Raw genomic sequence first — 22,092 nt, forward strand, 5'->3', positions numbered from 1 at the left:
AGTGCACTTCGAGTGTCCCAAGCAGAGAGATGCTGAGCTCTCCTTGATGCCACCAGGAAGCAAAACTGAGAGGAGTTAAAGCATCTAGGAAGCCAGAAGCACTTTTCAAATTCCCTCTAACTGCTGAGCTGCGTGTTTAGGCACACAGATCCCCTTTGAAAAGCTGGTCCTGGGAGCCGGGAGGGTTTGCAAAAGCAGATCTCTTCCTCTCCCACCTGGTCTTTATTCATGGGCTGAAAGGGGAAAACAAGCTTTCCTGCTTCCCCAGCTCCCCACGGCTTCTCAACTTCAAATGAACTAGCTCAAATGGAAGAAAATATTCTCCCCGCACCTGCCTGCTAACGTGAAATTAGGAGTAATTAAGGCAAGAGTTTTTATGCACAACAAGAACTCAACGTACTGACATTTGGAAAAACGTAAATACCAGCATTTGCTCCATTGTAAAGAGTGAAAATAATAGATACTAAGTATATGACATTGTGACATTTAGAAAGCTAGAGTTAAAGATGTTTTCCCCCTGATCTGACATATCGTTGAAAAAGCAGCACCCTTCAGCTCATTAATATTTGAGGAGGACTCCTTGATGGAAGTTATTTAAATGATTAATAGATTATAGTAAATTTAAGCCTTAAAATAGGTTGTCATAATTTCAAATTTATTTAAACAGGCTTATTTTTAAAAAGAAAAATGTATTTCAATAAAAAATGGATTCTTGTTTTAAAAGAGCACAATCCAGCCACAGAGCCTGAGTGCATTATCCTCTCCCACCAGACATCATGACATGGCCCTGCGGCTGCATCACACACAAGTCAGAAGTGCTAGAAACAGAGGAAAACACCCCAGAAATCAACCACCATCACCCCAAACTGGCAGGCTATGACCCCTCCATCACACCGCAGGACAAGGCTGCTCCACCATCTCTGCTCTTGCCCTGGGCAAAGGCTCTTGAGGCAGTGCATGGATGAGTGAGCTTCATCCTTGGACCTCCTCCTCCTCCTCTCCTCAAGGGTCTTAGCAACATGCCAGCTGCCCCTATCCCACTCCATTTCTACTTGAAAAAATTATACATATAAATGCTTTCCTGCACCCATGAAGTTCTCCTGGAGTTTAGTTCAAGCAAGACCAAGACCAAGACAAGATGAAGACCAAGACGAAGACAAAGACCAAGACCAAGCTTCCTTCCTAACACAGCATCTCTTTGCTCTCTCTTCTCCCAGTCCAATGCATTCCACTTTTATCTTTGTCTTGCTCTCCAAGCAGATCTTTCATCACCTGGTGAGAGATGCTACAGTGACCCATGTAGCGAACTGGAGCCATTTATCTGGATGCCACAGGGGCTCAGCTCTGCCATGGGGCTGGCAGGTGCCAACCCTGCCGGCCAGCTTGTACCATGGGGCCAAGAGACCCCAGAGGAGGTGGGAAAGTGGGCAGAAAGCCAAAAAAAAAAGGCAGGGGAGAGAGGATAATTTCAAGTTCAAAGTTTGAAAGATATTGATGATAGGCCTGGTCTCTGCATGGCTTTCATTAAGGCCTTGGATATGAAGCCATTAGCACTAGTATTAACTTCTTGCACCTCTGTTAAAAAATAGCCTGCCTGAGTCAGGGGTTAATAACAGTAGGAGACCACTAATTAGGCTGCGCTGTGTTCACCTGATATCAAATGTGGCCCAGGTCCTTCATATCTACAGGAGCAGCAGCCTCCAAAGACCCCGCCTGATGCTTTCAACATAACGGCCACGGCTGCTCCCCTCCCAGACCATCTGCGAGGGGAGGGAGGGGGGAAGGAAAGGTTGTAGAGGAGCAAACTGAGGAGAGGACAAAAGTCCAGATGAAGTTGCCGGAGGTGGGTGGATTTATATCTGCTTCATTATTGATCATCCCAAATAACCTCATTTCCCTAAGGACAGCTGTCCCACCCAAAGCAAACCCAGTCCTTCTGGAGGCAACACCTCTGCATCTCCCAATTTTGGGAGGCAACACATCTGTCGCAGCCCAATTCTGCACCCGAGTTGATGCAATGTTGAAACCATGGCCCCTGAGTCCAACGCTGACACGGACCCATTCCCGCATCCTCGTCCCCCGCCAAGACCTGGCATCGTGGCACACAAAGAGAGCAATTCTCCTTAAAAACGCACACCAGCATTTTGATGAAAAAAAACCCGGCAACACGATTTTCCTTTCCATTTGGAAGCATTTTGCACTAATAGACGCCTCCGATTAGTCAAATGAACTCTGCCATAATGCCAGTCTCTGCAGACTCATTTCATACAGCAGAGCGCAAATTTTGACTTGGACTCATATTTCCTCGTTAACATTTAAACCTGGCTTATTTTCCATCCGGAACCTGACTGTGTTTTTATTTAAATTCCCCATTAGCTAAGGCTTTTGCTCCGTGTCTAAACCTCACACATCCTTTAAAGGGCTTTAACTCAGCTAAAGCAATCCCTGCCCTTGCAGTCCTCCAAGGGTCTCCAAAGTCTGAAGTAACTCAGGACGCGAGACCTTCCCACCATGAGCCACTTGCACTCTCTGTTGGGACCTCAAGCCTTGATTCCTATCAATTCAGATGTCAAATGCATATCCTGATATTTAACTCATTTTTACTTCCAAGGTTTTAATGACACATCTTTCATGGGATAATATTCATGTTTTTATGGGCCCACTTAAAAAAATCATATTCAACACCGACTATCTATACTTTATTTGCATTTTTTTTCCTGTCTCCAACCTCAGGTAAGAAAACCAGCTCATTCTGTAGGTTATTCTGTCTTTTCAAGACAATCCAGCTTTTCCATACCAGCAAACACAAACCTCACTTTATCTATTAGGAACCTGCTTTATGGGACAGGGCACCTTGGGCAAAATTTCCAAAAGACCCATAGACATGGGAGAACCTAAAGGCTCAAGGAAAAGGCACCTGCTGTATCGGGAGCCACTCTCTGGCTAGGTCAGAGAGATCACCCCACCACGACGTCTGCACGTGGGGCTGGTACACGTGAAGCCATTAGCTGTCATAGCAAGGCTGACAGCTAACCAGGTTTCTCCTTGAAACATAGGGTGCCTTTGCTTTTGGGAAGGTCATCAATGAGTTACATTTCAAAGCTGTAGCCACACTTTAGCCTTGAACTGGGATTTTTGTCCCGAATATGCCACAGCCCTAATTCGTCCCTTTCTTTAACAACAAAACCCTCCATCACTCTGGGAGTGACATTGCACTGCGCGGCCATTTGCAGAGTGAAGGACACTGATTCATCATTAATGTGTCTGAGTCAACCGGGTTTGCTCTGCAGCTGCTGACCTTACAACGCGACATGCCCCATTGCCCCACACTTCCCTGTGGACCCAAGGACATGCCCAGCCACACCTGTGTGACATCGCCTCCGAGGTTATTTTTCCACCGCATTTGTCAATTTTGACCAAAAACTAGGAAAAACTTTGCTAATGCACGTGGGTGCAATGAGCAGGCTGGGACATTCGCTGGTGTTTGATTTTCACTCCTGTTTTGTTAGTTTGGTCCCTTCTGCCGAACCATGAACTACAGAGGAGATGTGGGAAGAGAGATAAATCCACCTCCTGGACCAACATTCTGGAGACATGGTTGTGTAAAAAAAAGCCCAAGGCCCCACAACACAACAATGAGCAAAAGCAAAATAAAGAGGATGTGTGACAACAACTTATGAGATGCAAGGTGGATATTTAAATCCCAGAAAGGACCACATTTCTAGTTGATATCCCACCCTGCAATGCCATCACATCACCTCTTCCAGAAGGAAGCCCAGGTCTCCACGGAAAGAACCCAAATGACGGAGAAGCTCCCAATCAGCCATGGAAAACTACTGCCCTGGATAAATAGCCTCCCAGCAAATCGGTGAGATGGAGAGCACAAACCCTTCAGCCCAGATGGCGCTCACCTACGACCAGTGGAGGAGGACAGCTGCTGAACTCCACCAACACACCAGCTATCACTCAGAAAGGGTGAGCAACTGGAGGAGCAAAACTTGGCAGAGGAGACCCCAATCTCTTAAAAAAGCTCTTGTGCATCATGGAAATTACAGACCAGTAAATCCTACTTCTGCCCTGGACAGTTTGTTAGAGGAACCGGTAGGTGCATGGGTAAATATGGGTCGCTCAACACTGTAAGCCAGTAAATAAGGGTGATCCAGTTTGATGGACTCGTTTCAAAGAGTCCCTGTCAAAATCCACCCTCAAAGTTTCCCAAAGTGCCAAAGTGGGGTTGGGATAAGAGGGAAAGTCCTCTTGAAGCCCACCAGGCGGGGGAGGAATAAGAGGTTAGTTTTCACAATGAAAGGAGGTTACCAAGAAGCCCCACAGAGATCTTTGTCAGGACCTCGGCTGTTCAGAAACACTCTGGAAGAGGGGGCGAATGACAAAGTTGGTCACCAACACTAAATTTAGTCTCCACAAAGCTAAAGCTCCGAAGTGCTGGAGGAAAGTGGGCAAGGAAGTGGGCAGGTGAAGTTCAACTTTAGTGAAAGCAAGCTGATCTCTAATCCTGCAAGAGGTATTCAGGTCAGCCATCTTGTAACGGAGGAGGCAGAGGTAGGAAGGTTTGGAGGAGGGGTGCAAGGAAGATGAGATGTCACAAATAGCTTTATGGAGAGGAGAAACCAACTGTGTTAGGACCCCTCAGCAAGGAAAACAAATAACTGAGCAGGGACATGATAAATGCTTGTAAAATCATGAAGCCAATGGAGCAGTGGGAAAGGCAATGATTATTCACTATTTCTCACTTTGCAAGAATTAGGAGTGTAAAAACTAACAAAAGGCTCTGTTTCATCCACCATAAAGTATGAAAGCACTGAAAAAGGAATTGAATTCAGGGAAGACCAGCGGCTATCGAGCCAGACAGCCCAAAGGCAAATCCCAACTTGAGAAATCCCTGCAGCACAGACCTCGGCAGCAGGGAAAGAGCCATGCAATATATGCTGTGTTTTTTACATTTTTTTCTACCAAGTATCAGCTACTTGCCATGGCTGGAGGTGCCGAGGGACCACAGACCCACCGTCCCCCATACTGCCCAGTGTCGTGGGGATGGAGGGTGGCTGCAAAGCCAGCTAGGTGCTGCCCAGGCCACCCTTTGAGGATGCATTCCGCATCAACATGTCCCTTCAGGAGCGGCTGAGACCCTCTGCTCCTCCAGGCACTGCCTCACTGGGGGAAGGGGACCCCAAGGCAGCTCCCTCCCATTGAGACAGCCTCTCGCCACCGAGCCAGCAACTATCCCCCTCCAAACCCCAGCCCTCCATGCCGTCAGACCCTACTGACCCAAGACACCTGCCAAGATTACCTTCAGCTTCCCAAGCCAGCCAGCGATTTTCACGGGGAGGCAAAGGGCTATTTATATCCATCGCGGGCTGGCAGGGAAGGTAATGGCCGGCCACTCCAGCCCATCTGCCAGGCACTTAGCAAGACATCGGAGCATATCGTACAGGCGAGGTCAGGCGGCGGCAGTGGTGGGACAGGCAGGGGAGGCGGGGAGATGCATTACAGCGATGACATGGACTTCACTTCAAGGGTAAACTTCAGCCTGCTCCTGCAGACTAATTTGTTTAAGTGCTCATTGCACCAAGGCCAAGAGGTCAGGCAAATTATACGTTATTTTGGCATTCTCATGCTTGGCACAGGAAACGAGCACGGCTGCTTGTTCTTCATATCCTGGGGCGAGATCCAGGACCTGCCTGTCCTCTGGGGCATGGGAGAGATGAGGTGGCCCTCCCAGGGGGTGAAACAGGACTGAAATAACCCTGTCCGCTCTCCTGCCAACAGCAAGGCCAAGAGGTTTTCCAAGAGGTGGTCCTCCTCTTCCTCCCACCTCCCCTGGAGGGACCAATGCTGGTCTTGGGGGCAGGATGAATCCTCACCGGTGGCCCTATACAGGGATGGAGAAGGCAGGCATGGGCTACTACCAACTGCAGCTTAATGTCATAAGCTCTTCGGTACTTGGGACCTTTTACCCAATTTCAAGCTCCATTTTCAAGTTTGTGGAGAGGCTTTGAAAGATAACGAGGAGAAGGAGAAAAAAAAAAGAAAAGAAGAAGGAAGAAAGATATAGAAGGGGAAAAATTTGACTGTGCATCTTGAATTTATCACTCTTGAAAGAAGAGCTTGTCAAGAGGGCCAGAGACCAGCCAGTGCGTGGTGATCAATGGGAGCACTTTTGGGTCTAGTCAAGCTTGTTTCAGATTTACAGGAACTGAATAGAGGCATAAATCTGTCACCGCCTGACGAAAATGGAGGTAATTAAATCTGCAGGTGTATATAATTGTCATATTGATGATCTATATAAATCAGCAGAGCCAGCAGAGGCACAAAGCACCGCGTTGAGCACGGAGCCTCCCCACGAGGAGCTGTTTGCCCACCTGCCTGGCCAGGGGACAGGACTGGCAGGTGCAGGACACAGCCCTGGGGACACCCATCTCACCCGCATCGGCCTGCCCATCGCTGCAGCCACCACGACCCTCTCCTCCGTGAGACACCTTCTCCAGTTTGCCCCCATGGTCAGCAAAAGCAGCAGGACCCCCCCGCCACTTTCAATGGATGCAATTACCAGTGGTCTCATCCTGGCTACTGCCAAATTTCCCATGGCTTCAGGATGATGAAGACAGGACCCCAAGCATTGAAACACCCAACCACAGACACCACGGGGGGCTCTTTGCAGGTACTTTGAAGCTCCAAGCCCGGGTGCAAGTGGAGCACTGACTTGATCTTGCAGCGACTCTTTTTTTTTTTTTTAATTTATTTTAACCTTTGTTATTTTGGGAACTTTGAAGCCTAAGCTGCTCCGAGGTGGCTGCCTTTGTAGGAAGGACAGAAAGTGCAGAGCAGGGATTTGAAAGAGGGGGAGAATAGGGAGGGGAAGAAACAGTGCTTCACAGCTGAGGTCTACGGCAGCTCCTTCACCTTTTCTCCCACATCCCAACAAACCCACCCCAGGAGGCACTCAGGGCTCTTTTACTAGCAGCTATGGGAAATCTGGATGCAAAGCAACCATGGTGTCTTCCATTTATCTAACACTGCGACCCAGAGAAACTTCAAAGACCTTTGCAGACCTGCATCCCTTCTCCCACTGCTCAACGGGACACCCCTCGGTCCCTGGGGTGGCTGCAGAGCATCCTTCCCAGCCACCACGGCTTAGCCCTGCTCCTGCCATGCGTGCCGGTGCCACGGGAACACATTTCTTCCCATCATGCCAGGAGGGACGGAAACTTGAAGGAAGGCTTTCCTATCATCTTTGCCAGCAAGGACCCCTTGCATGTGCCCGCGTGCTGACCCCGCTTCCCAGGTTGAGAGCTACATACATGCAGCGATTGGGTAATTAAAAATTAAGCAAGCGCTTCTGCATTGCAGTCCAAATTATGTAATGCTGCTCTTTGGTTTCAGCACCCATCAGCTTTAATGCGATTGCACAGCAGCACGGCCCTGCCTGTATTTACCTGCCTGTCTTTGCAGGCGGGGCTCGCGCCCTTGGCAGGGAAAAGGAAACCCCAGTATCATAACCACAGGCAGAACATTCCCTAGCATTCGCATGGAAAAAAAGAGGAAAATCTACTTATTTTCTTAGTCCAGGGCTGAAATCTGGGATGGCCAGAAAAAAGGGGATGGAGCCAGGATGCTCCAGCCCAGCAAAGTGCTCAGGGTCGCCCTGGCCAGGGCAGCGCCCTGTGACCAAGGGGTTTCTGAGTGAGGGGCTGCTGCTTCTTGCTCCTCCTGCACCAAAGGGAAGCAGCATCCCATGTTAGCAAATAAGCAGCATTTCTGTAAGCAAACAAAATTAAATCAAGGCGAGGAGTGAGCTGCATTTTCGGTACCTTGAGAGCAAAAAGCCCTACCAGATGCTGAGCAGTGGGTAACTGCAAACTCCTGCATTTATGGCCACATCTTTGCTTTATCCCCGTGGGCTCTGGCTGTTGCCAAGACTGGGGCTTAGTGGGCCAGCCTGCCACATCCTCCCTTCCTCGGCCAGAAAACCACCAAATACATGGCCATGGCCTTTGCAGTGCTATTCCCAGGACACAGATGCTGCCACCCGGTGTGAAACCAGCCATTAATTCCTGCGGTGATTAGCTCCAAAGGGCGCTTTACTGGGCTCCGTGCACAGTGGCTTCAAGAAGCCACCAGGGATGCCACGGCTCACACCCGCAGCGAGTGGCTCTGCCAGTACCCTCCATCACCACTCCTAACACCCCTCAGCTTTCGCATGGTCCCTCCAGTTATTTACTACCTCCTCCCATCACGCCTCTCCTCCCACCTCATGGTCCTTCCTTTCCTGCCCTCCCTCCATCATCCCAATGCTTTCCTGCTGCTGGCACAGCTGCGTTTCACACGCATGCTGTCTTTCATCCCACGGCACGTGAACAGTCCTTCTTCCCTGGTGCTGAGCTTTAATTACAAGGAGGCGGCTGGATCCAGACTGGGCTGACCACGCTACCACTGTCCCATGGGGAAACATGCACCACATCCCTCCTGGGAACCTCCACATCCCTCATTCAGCCCCCAGCCCCAGTGCCCACAGGACACCCCTTCACCCCAGTTCGTGCTGGCGGACTTCGGGGGGATGCTCGGGGCCGGTGGCTTGAGGCTGAGTACTCCAGCTGTTAACCAGTGATATGCCTTACTCAACAAACAAGAAAAGGGGGAAACGTGATAATAAAAAGCTGTGGAAGCCAGCCTGGGTCCAAGGTTAACTAAGCGGGCTCGATGCATGCGGTGCTCCCCTCCCCAGCTCATAGGCATTTCCACCATCCACTGAGGGAGCTGCGCTATTTCTCCTGCCCACCAGGTCTGAGCATGCCAAGAGCACAGTACCCGCGGGAAAAGAGCAGCTCCTGCTGAAAAGCTAATAAAATTGGTTTGATTTTTCCCTGGAAGGATGTTTCAGGCACTGTCTTGCTTGCGGATGCTTGGACACACATCCCAGCCCAGCTAAAGCTGCACCTTGGCATGACCTGGGACAAGACCTCTGCAGCTCCCCACTCACGGTCTGGCAGAGACATTTGTAATTCCCCCCCCAGATTCCCAGGCCACATGTGTCATGTCTGCAAAGACAAACTCCCTGGCTTGTCCCTTTTGCCATCAAGAAAACCAGCAGCTTTACAGCAGCACGATGGCTCTTGAGTCCCATCACTGCTCCTCTCCAGAGCTCTCCCAAAGTGGCGAAAGCCAGAGCCCAGCTATTTCTGACTGAGCAATAGAGGAAACGTTGGGGAGATGCAGCTCTGGGATGGCAAAACAGCTCCACACTGGCATGACCGCCACCAGGAAAGCAGCACCCAGAGGAGCTCGGGGCCAGCCCGGGATGGTGGGAGGCATGGCGAGATCTCCGGTCCGAACCTGACATTTCCAGGAGATTTCCCAGTGGCTGCGAACACTGGGGACATCATTAGGGGAGCAGACAGGCTGAGAGCACCTCAGCAATTTAAAGTCTGCTGAGCTGGACTTAGCCCCCCCGGGACCCTGCGGCCACAGCTGCAAAGTTGACCCTGGCAAGAAAATTTGGGAGCATGATGTCTCCTCTCTCAGGCATCTCTCCTTCCCCACTGAAGCCAGCCAGCTCAACGGATCCCTGCAGGAGCCCCCTGCCACGACGCTGCCCTTCTCAGCAGGAGAAAGGGCACTACCTCCTGATGCCACACACATAAAGATAAATCACCCTGACCTGCACTGAGCCACCCGCCCCCATGCTGGAGCTGTGCCCTGTAGTTGTTTCCCATATCCTCACACCTCCTTGCAGCACCCTGAACCCTTCGTTCACACCAACCCCCCCCCAACCCTCCACGTACAGAGCTAGGAAGGGGGTTTTTAAGCCTTAAGCCACCTCTTCTAAAAAACCACCCTGCTTCTTCATCCATGGTGGAGAAACCCCATTATGGGATGGCATTTGGTGGCTGTGGGGCAGTGGCACTGGGGAGGACCGGGAGCCCACTGGGCCGGGCAGCGGGTTCCCAGCACTGTGCCCTCCCTCTCTCACTCCCCTTGGGATGCTCAAATTAATTGCCTTGTCTCTTGGAGCTTTTAGCTGGAACAAATAAAAGAAAAAAGGGGGCTTGCCAAAACCCATAATAAGGTCTACAGTTCCTCTGAGCTACAAGGCTGCTTTAAATTTCAGGGGTTTTTTTCTTTTTTTTTTTATTTGAAGGAGGTTTCCATGGTAACTGTCTCCCATCACACAAGAGCCTGTCCCTGGGATATTTCGGGATTGCTAATATCTGCTTTCCCAGGCAGCCACTGTGTTGTGACGGTGACATCATGGCCAGGTTCTTTGGCAGGGGAGAGGATAGGGGTGCAGGAGAGAGGAACAGGAGGTGTTGCCCCCAAAAACCAAGATCAAGGTCCTGCCTGTACCCAGTTTCCCCTGCCCACTAGGCAGACCTCCATCCCAAAAGGGTCCAGCGGCCAGGTGATGGTTTCCCTTGGACCGTGGACCTGATTCGGGGAGCACTCCTGAGGCAACATAGCCCTCACCGGGCCAAGCAGAAGCAATGTGTCCATGCAAGGGCACAGGTAGGGTCTCTTTAACATCTCCTGCTGCCTTCTCCAACCCTTCTCCAACATCTTTCCTCCACCAGGTTAGTTTTCAGCTGGATCAGCTCCCCGCAGGAGCAAAGCCAGCTCTCTGCATCCCCCATAGCTGCTTGCTCTGCTACACTCGTTAGTCATCCTAATTACTGAAACGCCTCAGAGCCAGCCAGGAAAGGGACCGTGTCTCCTCTTGCATTGGGGACGCTGGATCCCAAACGTCTGTGACCGATGTGCCACCACCAGATAGAGGGCGTCTCAAGGACCCTTTACCCCCCCTTCAATTACAAATGGTAAAAAAAGCCCCTGCCCATTACCCAGCAGACCTCAGGCTCTGCAGACAGGACATGGTGGAGGGGACAGGCTCAGACCCCTGCTTGCGCCCATCACTGGCAAACGAGGTCCCGCAGCAAAGCAAAGTGTGGGGTCAGCTTAGACCATGTCCCAAACCAGACCCCAAAGAGCCCAGTGCTGGTGCTGCGGGGCAAGCATCCATCCTGAGCATCCCCCCGCTGCAGGGCAGCAAAACAGGATCAGAAATACCAACGCGGCATGCAGGAGCGGAGGATGCTCTCCTCTGGGCGTTTTCTCAGCATTAAGCCATAGCAGAGCGGCAAGAACCTGGCAAACAAAAATCTTCCCTTATCTAGACAAATGTGAGCCGGTGGCTGCAGCCAGGCTGGCTGCAGAGAAGCCAGAACCTGGCAATTAGCAAGTAAAAGGACAACCAGTCTTAAATGACAGAGCCGTCACCATCCAGATGCTGCCTTAATCCCGCCAGGCAAAAATTCCTTCATTTGAAGGACCGCTCTGCAGCGAGACTCCAAGGGAGATGATTTCAGAGCCTCCATTTAGCTGGCTAAGCAACCACTAAAAAAAAAAAAAAAAAAAAAAAAAAAAAGAAAAGAAGAAATAAAATGGTAGGAAATGGGCTGCGGCCCAGGAGCAAATGCCACTGGCATGGGAAGAGCAGGGCAGAGGTGAGATAACAGCATCAGGGAGGCATGCAGCTGCCTGAGGGTCCCCTCCACTGCATGGACCACAGCCAATTCCTGGGGGTAAATCATGCCTGCAAAGCTTTGGGGGCCTTCGAGGAGCACCCACGCGGGCAGCCTGGCCCCTGAAACTGGGACAGGTCTCAGCACAGGAATGGGAGCAAGCCTGAGCATCCCTGCCAGGCTATGGTCTGAGATATTAAGGCTGGGAGTGGTTAAAGGGAGCCAGGAGCATTGCTCTGCATATCCAGCCAAAACATCGGCCAGACCCTGCAGCCCCCTTGGCTGAGTGCCGGTCCCCTGCCTGCCCTGCTGGGTGCTGCCAGACCCTGATATCCACCACTGAAACGCCAAGTGGCCCCACAGCCCACTCCCCCCACCGCTTTCTGGGTCAGCGAGATCCCCTCCCAGCCCCGCTGCCACTGGAGCTGGCTGGATGCACGGTTGCTGTAGCAACGGGTTCCCAGAGACGAAATCCCTATTTCTTTTTTTTTTTTCCCTTGGTTAAGAAAAAATATACAAGAGGCCCTCTGCATCTGCCATTCCCCTGAAACCTCCACTCCTAGTAAGAGAGCGGGTCGGTGATGGGCACAGCATGGGGGCAAGGTGTCCATAAGGATGGGGTTGTACACCCTGTGCCTCCCTCCTGAGCCTTGGTCACCCCCGGTTTGGCCATGGGGCACCCCGTGCTCCTCCCAGGGATGCTGCCCACTTTTCTGCAGCATTTTCCACCCCGGCTGCTGGGTTTTAAGGGCTGCCCCTGCTCATAGCTGAGGCTGGTGCTGGGCTCCATCACCCGGAGGAGAGTGTGTGACCAGGCATGGGTAGTGCGCTTGGTGCTTCAGTGGCTCTGAGCAGGTCACCTCACCCACTCTGGCCCCATCCTTCAGCTGGAAAAGGGATGTAGAGAGGTCAGGTTTACATTGCATGGCCAAGAGCAAGGGCAGGAATGGGGGCCCACCAGCAGTTTGCATCCAAACCCTATTAGATGAGCCTGTCCTGTCCCACCAGGTGCTGCAGGGTAGGTCCAGGGCAGGATGCATCCCCTCGGCAGGCCCCTCTCTGCTTTGCTGGAAGCTCTGCAATCCCCCAGACCTTGGTGGCACCCTTTGGGGCATGCTGGCCTCTGCTGCCAGCACCCAAGAGGACACCTCCAGTGCAAAAAGCAAGCACTAAAGCATCAGAGGGGGAAGAAGGTGCAGCAGCACTGAGGTCTCAGCAATGGGCCAGGTTTGATGGAGAAAAAAGGAAGCGGCAAGCAATGGGGAGGGAAGCATCTCACACCACAGACTGGGCAGCCGGCAGTGCTCTGGATGCTACGGATAACGTCCCACCACTAGCATCGATCACTCCAAGAGGGTGTAGGAAGAAGGTGGCACCCCCCGGATTTGCAGGAGATGTAAACCCCAAAGCATCCATCTGAAATTCACCCCGCAGCGATGGGAACTAGGGTTAGGACCCAGGCCAGACGATCAGCTGCTGGCAGCAGAAGGGGATTAAGCGCATCCCACTGCCAGGGTGGGTTTTGCCAAGGGGCAGGAGGGCTGCCAAGATGGGGCGTTTCAGTGTCCCTTCTCCACCGCAGGTCCTGGTGTGGGTGGGTTGGGACCAGGACCCCCCCGGTGAACCCCCTGGCCACCCTCCAAACCGCCCAGTGGGGAGGTGCCGGCAGCTGCCCCCTTGGCCGGGCACGCGGGAGCATAGATCATACCGCCAGGTTTCAGTGCATGCGACAGTGTCCAGGATCAAAGCCAAGTTCAATTAATGGCTCACAATCTTATTAGAGAAATTATTTCAGGATCTTGAGTAAAAGTCCAATATATCCACTCCATTCCATTAGTCAGGCTCATTTAGTAATTCAATCAATCTAAGCAAGGCAATTGAGCTCCTCTGGTATAATTTAACTGGGTTATTCTCTAGGTACTTAAGAATTTCTTAATATTTGCTCCATTATTTCACCATTACACCTATTTCCAGGTGCAAGGTTCGCACCAGAGCGATGATGTGGGTCTCACAGTGGGACCAGCCCCACTGCAGCCCTCTGCCATGCCCTGGTCCCATGCAGGATGGGGACGCATGACAGGGAAGGGGAGCTCCAGTGGTGATACTAGGGTGCCCTCACCTCCATTGGAAATGAAGTTGAGCTGGGGACCAGCACCACAACACCCCAAGATGCCCTTTCCCACCGTGGAAAGCTTGGGACCAAAGAGCTGCCCTGCGTGCCACCAGCTTTGGGACCCACAACCAGCACCCAGATCCAAGCAAGCAGAGTGGGGCCAAGCAACCCCCAACCAAAACCCAACGGGATGCTCTTCTCATTTGATGTAGAAAAAAAAAAAAAAAAGGATAATGCAATCCTGCAGCCCCTTGGCTCCTGCTTCCCTCCATTTAGGAGCTGGGGGTCAAGGGCAGACAGCGGGGGAACACCACCTCCCGCAGTCCACGGCAGTGGGGAGACGCGCAGGACGTGGATGAGAGCTGATGAGTGTCACATCTTGCCGCCTCCCCGTGCAGCCTGGAAGGAGAGCCAGGACGGGCAGGCGTGCCGGCGGCCTGTCACCCCGATTAGCGGCAGCCCGCATCCCCACAGCAGTCCGTCTTGCATTGCTACAACCCCCCTTGCTATCCCCCTGTTATTAACCCAGGGAAGTCATGGCCAGAGCATCCACCAGCACAGTTAAGAGCTTAGCAGAGATTTAACAAAAAAAATTGATTAGATATTTTGGGGAGATATTCAAGGGCAGTTAAATATGCCCAACTCATTGGTGCCTTTGAAAAATCTCACCCCTCTAAAAAATTAGAATTGATTTTGTATTTAAAAAGGAATCTATTTAATTTAAAAGTAAGATAATTTGAAATCATGACAGCTTGTATTAAGGCCTGAGTTTATGATAATCTATTAAAGTCATTGAAGTTAAGAACCTTCCCCCATCCTCTGCTGCCAAGGCTCCTGTGAGGGCGATGGGGAGTGGGGGAAGTTGGGGGGCGAGGGGCTGCGCTGCCCCTGTTTCAGGGCACGGCAGCTGGGCTGGAAACCGAGGAGGCAGAAGAAGCTCCTTCAGCTCCTCCATGCTCAGGAAAAAAAAAGAACAGAACACGATAAACCATCTGGTATTTCAAGATCTTGAATTATCCGGCACCCAGAAAGCACGGGTTCAACCCATCAGCTCCGCTTTCTCATTCCTCAAGTCCATTTTATGCACAAAACTGCATTTCAAGACTTTGTTTTTCAAATATCTAATGCGTTACTTGGGCGAAGGAGTCAAAGAAGCTGTCTTTCGCGCAGTTTTTAATTGCATTGCAAATTTCCGCCGAGCCCAAGGGGCCGTGGGAAGCTAGGACGCTAATAAATATCCCACTTGCCGGTTTGTAACCTGTGAAGGATGGGGCCCAAAAAAATTAGCAGCCCGCAGGAGTGTGAATCCAGTTAATCACATATCAAATGCGGCTGGATGCTGCCAAGCCAAGCAGCAAGGAAGAAGGGGCTGTGAAGGTTAGCAGACAGGGAATATTGAGCTGCTAATTAGCATTTCTTAATGGCCACTGACCAGTGAGACTCGGCCTCCCTTCAGGAAAAAATACAACTAATGCAACAAACACAAAACGAGATGAAAGGCGACCATCTCAAAGGGAGGTTTCCTTGATTTAAAGCAGGATGAAACCAGGTGCTTTTAAATGCAGGCAGCCCAGCGCACACCAGCGAGCAGCCCCATCCCTGTTCCCACGCCCTCACGGCTTCCCAAAAATTCAGGAGGTGGGAAAAAACCTCGCAGCAAAAGGGGGGGGGGATGGTGTCAGAGTCCCTTTGAGGACATGCATATAAAACCGTGTGGTTTTTTATGGGTACGAGCGTGAAAGGTGATGTGCATGGGGACCACATGCACAAGAAGGCAGCCAGTGCAATTAAAACACGCTCCATTCATTAGCAAAGGGAGCTATGAAGCAGCTGAAAGCCCTGCCCAAGTGCCTCCCCTTGCCATAAACCAGCAATAATAATCCAAAAAACTATCCCTCTGCTTTCAGAGGAACATGGGAGCAGCCACGGAGTCCCCACATTTGGGAGGGCTGAGCACTAATGCACTCAACACACCTGCCTCTGGCACCGGGAGGGCTGAGGGTGGTGAGACCCAAAAATGTTCCACGGAGAGCGGGCAGCAAGCAATGCCTCACCCTCTTGAGTAGAGATAAATATAAAGCTAAAGCCGCAGAGCAGCAGATCAGGGCAAGCCAAAGCAAGCGCATCCCCCCTAGTCCCCAGCTGAGCCACAGCTCACTGCTACCTGCAGCAGGGAGAAGCAAACGCATGAAGGGGATGGATGCCAGTCCCCACACATGACTTTCCCACCGCCCCCCACAGACCCCAAGGCCGGGCAGACAACCCCCAGGTCCCCATCACCCCCGCCCACACGGGCGAGCCCTGGCAGAGCTTGGCTCAGGGGGGTCCATCAAAGTCCCTGCCACACCACCCACCAGCAGCGAGGGGATGCCCACAACCTCCACACTCATCATTAAGTTGATTATGTTACCAGAGCGCCTCGTCAGGGGTAGGGAGTGACAGCCATTTTTGGGGTGCCCAGTTCAACACACACCCCCAGCACCCTATTTTTAGCAAGCAACATACATGGCTCTCCAAAGACCCCAGCACATCTCTAGCCAGGGGAAAAACCTTGACCCATGTGCCCTTTGGTGGGATGCCCAGCTTGGCCACTACAGCAGGGAGGTGCCACCAAGGCAGGGAAAACCACACACGCCGGTCTCCACAAACACCAGCCAAGCTTGAAAGCACTTGAAATATTTAGGGGGAGTTTTGAGGGGGACAGCCAGGGCCGTCAGGGGATGACACCTGGATACCCTTGGGCTCCCTGATCCTGACCCTTTCCTGGCTGCTCCCCTCACCCCTTCCCCTGCTGTGATCCCAGCCTGCTGCAGCCACCTTCCCGCACACTCCTGCCATCTTTGTGGGGAAACTGAGGCACAGAACAACCTTGAGTGAGTTGCTCGAGATCCCACGTGGCAGAGCCAATGTGCCATTGCCAGGAGCACCCATGGAGCACCACCTGCCCTTTGCAGTGCTCAAAGCCCACACCCACACCCTCCCCAGCCCGGGGGCAGCACCCTGGGGTCCGGTCCAAGCCCCTGCCAGCTGGTGGGGCAGCTCCCCTCCGCCTTGGGAACCCCTTCCCTGTACACAGGCCCTGGATGCAAAAACCACCAAGAGGAGAAGGAGCAAGCTCCCAGTCACCCAGCTCCCTCCCTGGTAGAGACACCCTGAACCAGACCTGGCTCAGAGGCACAGAGGTGGATGTGGGGATTATCCACCACTCCAACACATTATTGTACATTCAAATGCAACAAGGTGGGCACAATTAATGGGTCTGGGGTTTGCCAGGGACGGTGCAATCAGCACTGCATGAAGCCAGGTTCCTGGAAGGATGCTCAAATGCACCCTCCAGCCACACACAAGCTTTGTGGAAACACAAACAGCCACTGACACCGGTTCTATGCATCGACCCGACATGGCCACATCCCCACCGAGTGCGCAGGCCAGCAGTGATGCTCTCTGCCCCATGGGTTTCTTGGGATGGGAGCTCTCCGGCTTCAGAGGATGCAGCATCTGAGTTACTAAGTCTGGGTCTTGCAAGACCTCTTGCACTTCAGGGCTTCTGCCATGCAAAAGCAGTGCCCAGGCTAATAATAATAACAACAACAACAATAATAATAACAACACCCACACATGGCAAAGCAGCAGAACAACAACAACAATAATAATACCCACACATGGCAAAGTGGCCATGCCGGCTTCAAAGCAAGCCCTTCTCTCGCAGGAGGGAGGGAGATGTAATGTGGCATTTCCTGGGAGCCACCAAGCCAGAACCCTGGCAAACAGGGGGCCCATGAGGTGCCCTGTCCTGCCAGCCCAGCCCCAGCATCCCACGGTGGGAGACTTGTACTGGGACCACCTCTGTGTCTCCACAATCCAAACCCTTGCATGCCGGGGGCTGGTGCAGCCCCGTGCACGGACAGGCTCTCAGGGGACCGATGTCCCAGGTGGCAATGCCCAGGACAGCCCAGCCACCACCAGGACATCAGGGTGCGCTGACACAGGGCCAACCGTCCTCATATTTGTTTGGTGGCCATAAGCAGAAGGAGGTGAAAGCAAACCTTGCCAGGCATCATCAGTGCAAGTCCTCGGTGCAGTGGGGGCTGTAAGGGCAGGTGGGTCCTCTCCTGCGCTGCCCAGCATATGGCACCTCGTGGATTTGAAAAATCCCAGGGGAAATCCCCGCAGTACCAGCCAAGGGCCATGCCCGGGGACGCCTGCCCAATCAAAGCCATACATCCCTGCCCAGATGCTCCCCGCTGGCAGCATCCCAGGCCCTGGGACCCATCGGGGTCCAGCTCCCTGGGATCGGGTCCAAGGGTGGCAGGGGACAAGCACCCATGTCGCCTTTGGGGCATCAAGGCAGCACGGGGCTGGTGGCCATGCCTACGCGTCCCCTGCATCTGCCGCTCTGCCGCCCCGTTGCCACAGCAACGCTCTCCGGCCTCCGCTGCAGCATCCTGCAGCACAGGGCTTGGACCGGGGGACTAGGGAGCAGCACAGCCTGCTGCCCCCTCCCCGCACAGCCCCTGGCCTTGAGCAAATCGTCTGTGGGTGTCCCCGCACAGCCCCCCCGCCATGGCATCAACAGCCCCCACCTGCCTCTGCCTTTCTCACGGGAGAAGGGAGATGCCCATGCAGCGACAAGCGCTGCCCTGAGCCCACACAGCACCCAGGACCGGGGGTGTTTTTGCATGCAGAAGGGTCTGGGGGCCAGGGAGGTGATGAAGTGCTGGGGAGAAAAACAGGTTGGAGCCAACTGTACGCTCTGCCTGCACACAAGGGTGGCATAGAGGGACAATGCCACACAAAGCGACACGCCAGTGCCTCATTTTTGGGATAACATTCAGATAAGGGTGGCATTTTAAAAACTTCACAGGGCACCCAAGGTGCTGCTGGAGCAGCAACGGATGGACAATGCTTGCAGGAGGTGTGGACAGCCCCCACGGGGCTGCTAGGAAAGTGACAGCAGCATTTGCCTGGGGCGGGGTGTTACATGCAGGCAGTGGTAGGAAACTAGTACTCTGCACAAATATCACTAGAAATTAAAAATCTCAGCAACTTGTTCCAGGTGGCGCGGAGGGCAGTGGGTCCCTGCGCACAAGTGGCAGAGGCCTTGCATAAAGAAAAGAGCAAATCCTTCGCTTTTTTGGTGGATGAAAACTGAAGAAGCCCCTCAGATTTGGGCAGATGTGCCTCACAGTGGGTGAAGTGCAGGGGCCTAGCTAGTGTGGGTGGAAAACACCTGGACCATGTGAGCAGGCCAAACCTTAAAACCCGGGGGCAGGAGTACTGGAGACAGCACACACAGGTGGGATGGGAAATGCTGGACACTGGAGTATTTTTGCACGAGGCTGCAGGAAAAGTGACTCTGCTTGGGGGCACACAAGGCAGAAACCCTCACCTCCGGCCAGCTACACTGGAAGCAGACTGTGGGCCTCCTGCCAGCACGAGCCGCTGGTGGCCGTGCACCGAGCTGGAGATAAGCCCTGCGGACAACAACCCAGGGATGCACCGAGCACCCCAGGCCTGCAGCACCTCCACAGCATCCAGCCCGGTGCTGCAGCCGGTGCCGAGATGCTGCAGCGGGGTGAACCGGCCCCGGGGCCGGGATGCTGCAGCTGGGTGAACCGACACCGGGGCCGAGCTGCTGCAGGGTACCCGCACGCCGGTGCCGCAGGGAGGAGCCCCGCAGCCGGGGATGCTCGGGGCCCGCTGCTGGGAGGGGAGGGGACCCGCCGCGTACCGGCGCTGCCCGCAGGCCCGCCCGGAGGCTCACCCAGCACGAAGTAAGGCAGCTCCGTATTCTCCAGGTCATCCACCACCACCATCTCGCCGGGGAAATCGTTGCGGACGGAGAAGAGCAGCTTGGGCTCGGCGGCCGAGGGGCCGTGCATGATGCTGAGGTCGTTCTCCCGCAGGAAGGGCAGCGCCGACACCGTGATGCTCTTCAGCTTACACTCCAGCTCCTTGGCCGCCGCCTCCGCCGCCGCCTCGGCGGGGCCGCTGCCCGCCGCCAGGCAGCAGCCGGCGAGCAGGGCGCACAGCCCGGCCAAAGCCATCTTGGAGCCCCGCGCCGCGCTCCCAGCGCCGGGCGGGCGGGCGGGCGGGCGGGCGGCGGCGGCGGCGAGGGGCGGGGACGCGGGGCCCGGCGCCTCCCCGTGCGGCTCGGCACGGCACGGCTATGCTCGGCTCGGCTCGGCTCGGCACGGCACGGCACGGCTATGCTCGGCACGGCACGGGAAGGCTCGGTTTCCCCGGCCCCGAGCCTCCCCCCCCCTCCGCTTCCCCCATTTTTTCCCGCATCCCTGGAAAACCGGGAGGGCTGCGGAGCGATGCGGTGGCGGGAGGGGTGCCGGTGCTGCCTGGCCCGGCCCGGCTGCCTTTGCGTCCTTCTGCACTGAGAATAACTTACAGGTACCCCCCCAGGAGAAATCATGGACCTCCGAAGTCCCAGACCTCCAAAATCCCAGACCTCCAGAATCCGAGAAGTCATGGACCTTCAAAATCCCAGACCTCCAAAATCCCAGCAGAAGCCATGGACCTCCAAAGTCCCAGACCTCCAAAGCCCCAGGAGAAGTCACAGACCTCCAAAGCCCCCAAGCCTGTGTGTTTTGAAAAGAGATATTGGGAGCGTAGGGGCCAACCCCAAACCTGCTCGTTCTTTTTGCACCGGATGCTTTTTATTTTCACTCCAAGTGAGCTCAAAGCAGCACTGACGGCTTGCCTGGCTGCCAAACCTTCCTGCAGACACCCGTGGTTCTGCAGCCAAAATGCTCTGACGGTAAGTGTTCTCCTCTCCCAGCGAGGGATGAAAGGCCCAGGCCCCCCCTCCCTGGTACCCGACAGCAGCAGGAACACACAGCCACGCTGGTTTGGTTTTCCCCCTTGGAGGCTCCTGCCAGCTGACACCCATGGAGCAGAAGGGTGCAGAAGCATTGCCGCTGTGGAAGTGGAGCTCCCATCCCACCAGCTCCACGCCAGCTCCTTGTGCGGAGCATGGCTCCATCCCGCCTGGTGCCTCCAAAGAAAACCACACACAGCAGATACCTGTTACTTTAAAAAAATCTTGCTTCTTTTTTTTTTTTTTTTTTCCTCCAGAGATTTCCCCTTTACCATGCAGCAGCTGCAGGGATTTCCCCAAATTTCTTCTCCACTGGTGCCACCCATGAAGCCCCCCAGTGTGGGCAACGTGAGGGGACACTGCTGTGCCCCAAACACACCAAGCAGAGGAGCCACAGCGGGTGCCTTTCCCTAGACCTGTTTCTGATTTATAATAACCCTCCCAGTTACCCACTACATTTTGGGGAGGAAAAGCCATGATCACCAGAAATTACCCATTTTCAACACCGGCCTCATTAACGATCAGAGCCGAGTACTAAACATATAACGGTGAGGGTGTTTTCAGAAGTCAGCTAGTTGGGAAGGTGTTTCAGCAGCACTGTCCCCCACCAGCACCGGTCAGCTGCAGCTGCCAGCAGAAACAATAAAAAAATCAGGAAAAATCAGGAAAAATGAGCAGCGGTGTTTTGTAGGACAGGGCATGGCCTTCCCTTTGGGGGGCACAGGGAAATCCCTTTGGAGGGCCTCTGCCAGGCCCTTTTGCTGCTCTTCTTCTGCCAAGGGACACAAACTCATTAAAAGGAGGAGTTTTCCTGAAAAAAAAAAAAAAAAAGAAGTGCAATTGCGTTATTCAGAAGGAGTCACCAAGAAGGCCCCTTCAGCCCCCGTTTGGAAACGGGGTGCGTCCCTGAGAGTGATACTCCGCTAATGCCTAACACCACACGAAGAGGAGTAAACAAGGGGCTTGGTAGGAGGCGTGAGTAATACATACAGATAAATAGAACATTTAAAAAGAAAACATCAGAGAACGGTAAATCCGACGTCACCGACGGCGTCCTCCTGCCGATCACCGGTAACACCCCATACATGACATCCTGAACCTCGTTAATCATTTACTGGTATTGATGGTGTAATTTGGCACAACCAGGATTCCTTTAAAGTCCGGACGAAGCCGGTGCCAGCCCACCCGCGGCGCCTCGAGGCAGCAACCCCTCCCCAGCACTGCCACCGTGGGGGGACCCACCCGGCCCTTCTGCGGCGACACGCGGCTTTGGGGGCCGGGAAGGAGGGAGGAGAAAGGCCGGCGGGGCTCGGAAGCCCCCCGCGGCTCTGCGGGCCGGTGACCGGGCTGAGCGCCCGCGGGCCGCCACCCCCGCGCCGGTCCACGCGTGTCCCCCGCCGCGCCGCGCCGCGCCGCTCCGCCCCGCGCCGAACGCGGCATCACCAATGGGAAGGCGCGGGGAGGCCGGCGGCGCCTTTTATTGGCTGCCGCCCCTGCATATATTATCGGGCGGCGGCGGCGGCGCCCGCGGAGCGCGGCGGCACCCGGCGCGGGGCCGGCAGCGGCACCGGGAGCCCGATCGCGGCGGCGGGCGCGGGATGCCGCCGGGGGCCGCC

General features: G+C 54.1%; 1 protein-coding gene across 2 annotated transcripts in view; it reads right to left on the minus strand.

The window, feature by feature from the left end:
* The window catches only part of ASTN1 (astrotactin 1), a 57,182-nt gene extending 37,488 nt beyond the window's left edge, over positions 1–19,694 (minus strand). For both annotated transcript variants that reach the window (XM_076339647.1, XM_076339646.1), the window contains exon 1: positions 19,412–19,694. In XM_076339647.1, coding sequence (XP_076195762.1) covers positions 19,412–19,694 — 283 coding nt within the window. The remainder of the gene's footprint in view (positions 1–19,411) is intronic.
* Positions 19,695–22,092: the final 2,398 nt, after the last annotated feature.

Source organism: Aptenodytes patagonicus, chromosome 5 (assembly GCF_965638725.1).
Source record: "Aptenodytes patagonicus chromosome 5, bAptPat1.pri.cur, whole genome shotgun sequence".
In the NCBI taxonomy this organism is placed as follows: Eukaryota; Metazoa; Chordata; class Aves; order Sphenisciformes; family Spheniscidae; genus Aptenodytes; species Aptenodytes patagonicus.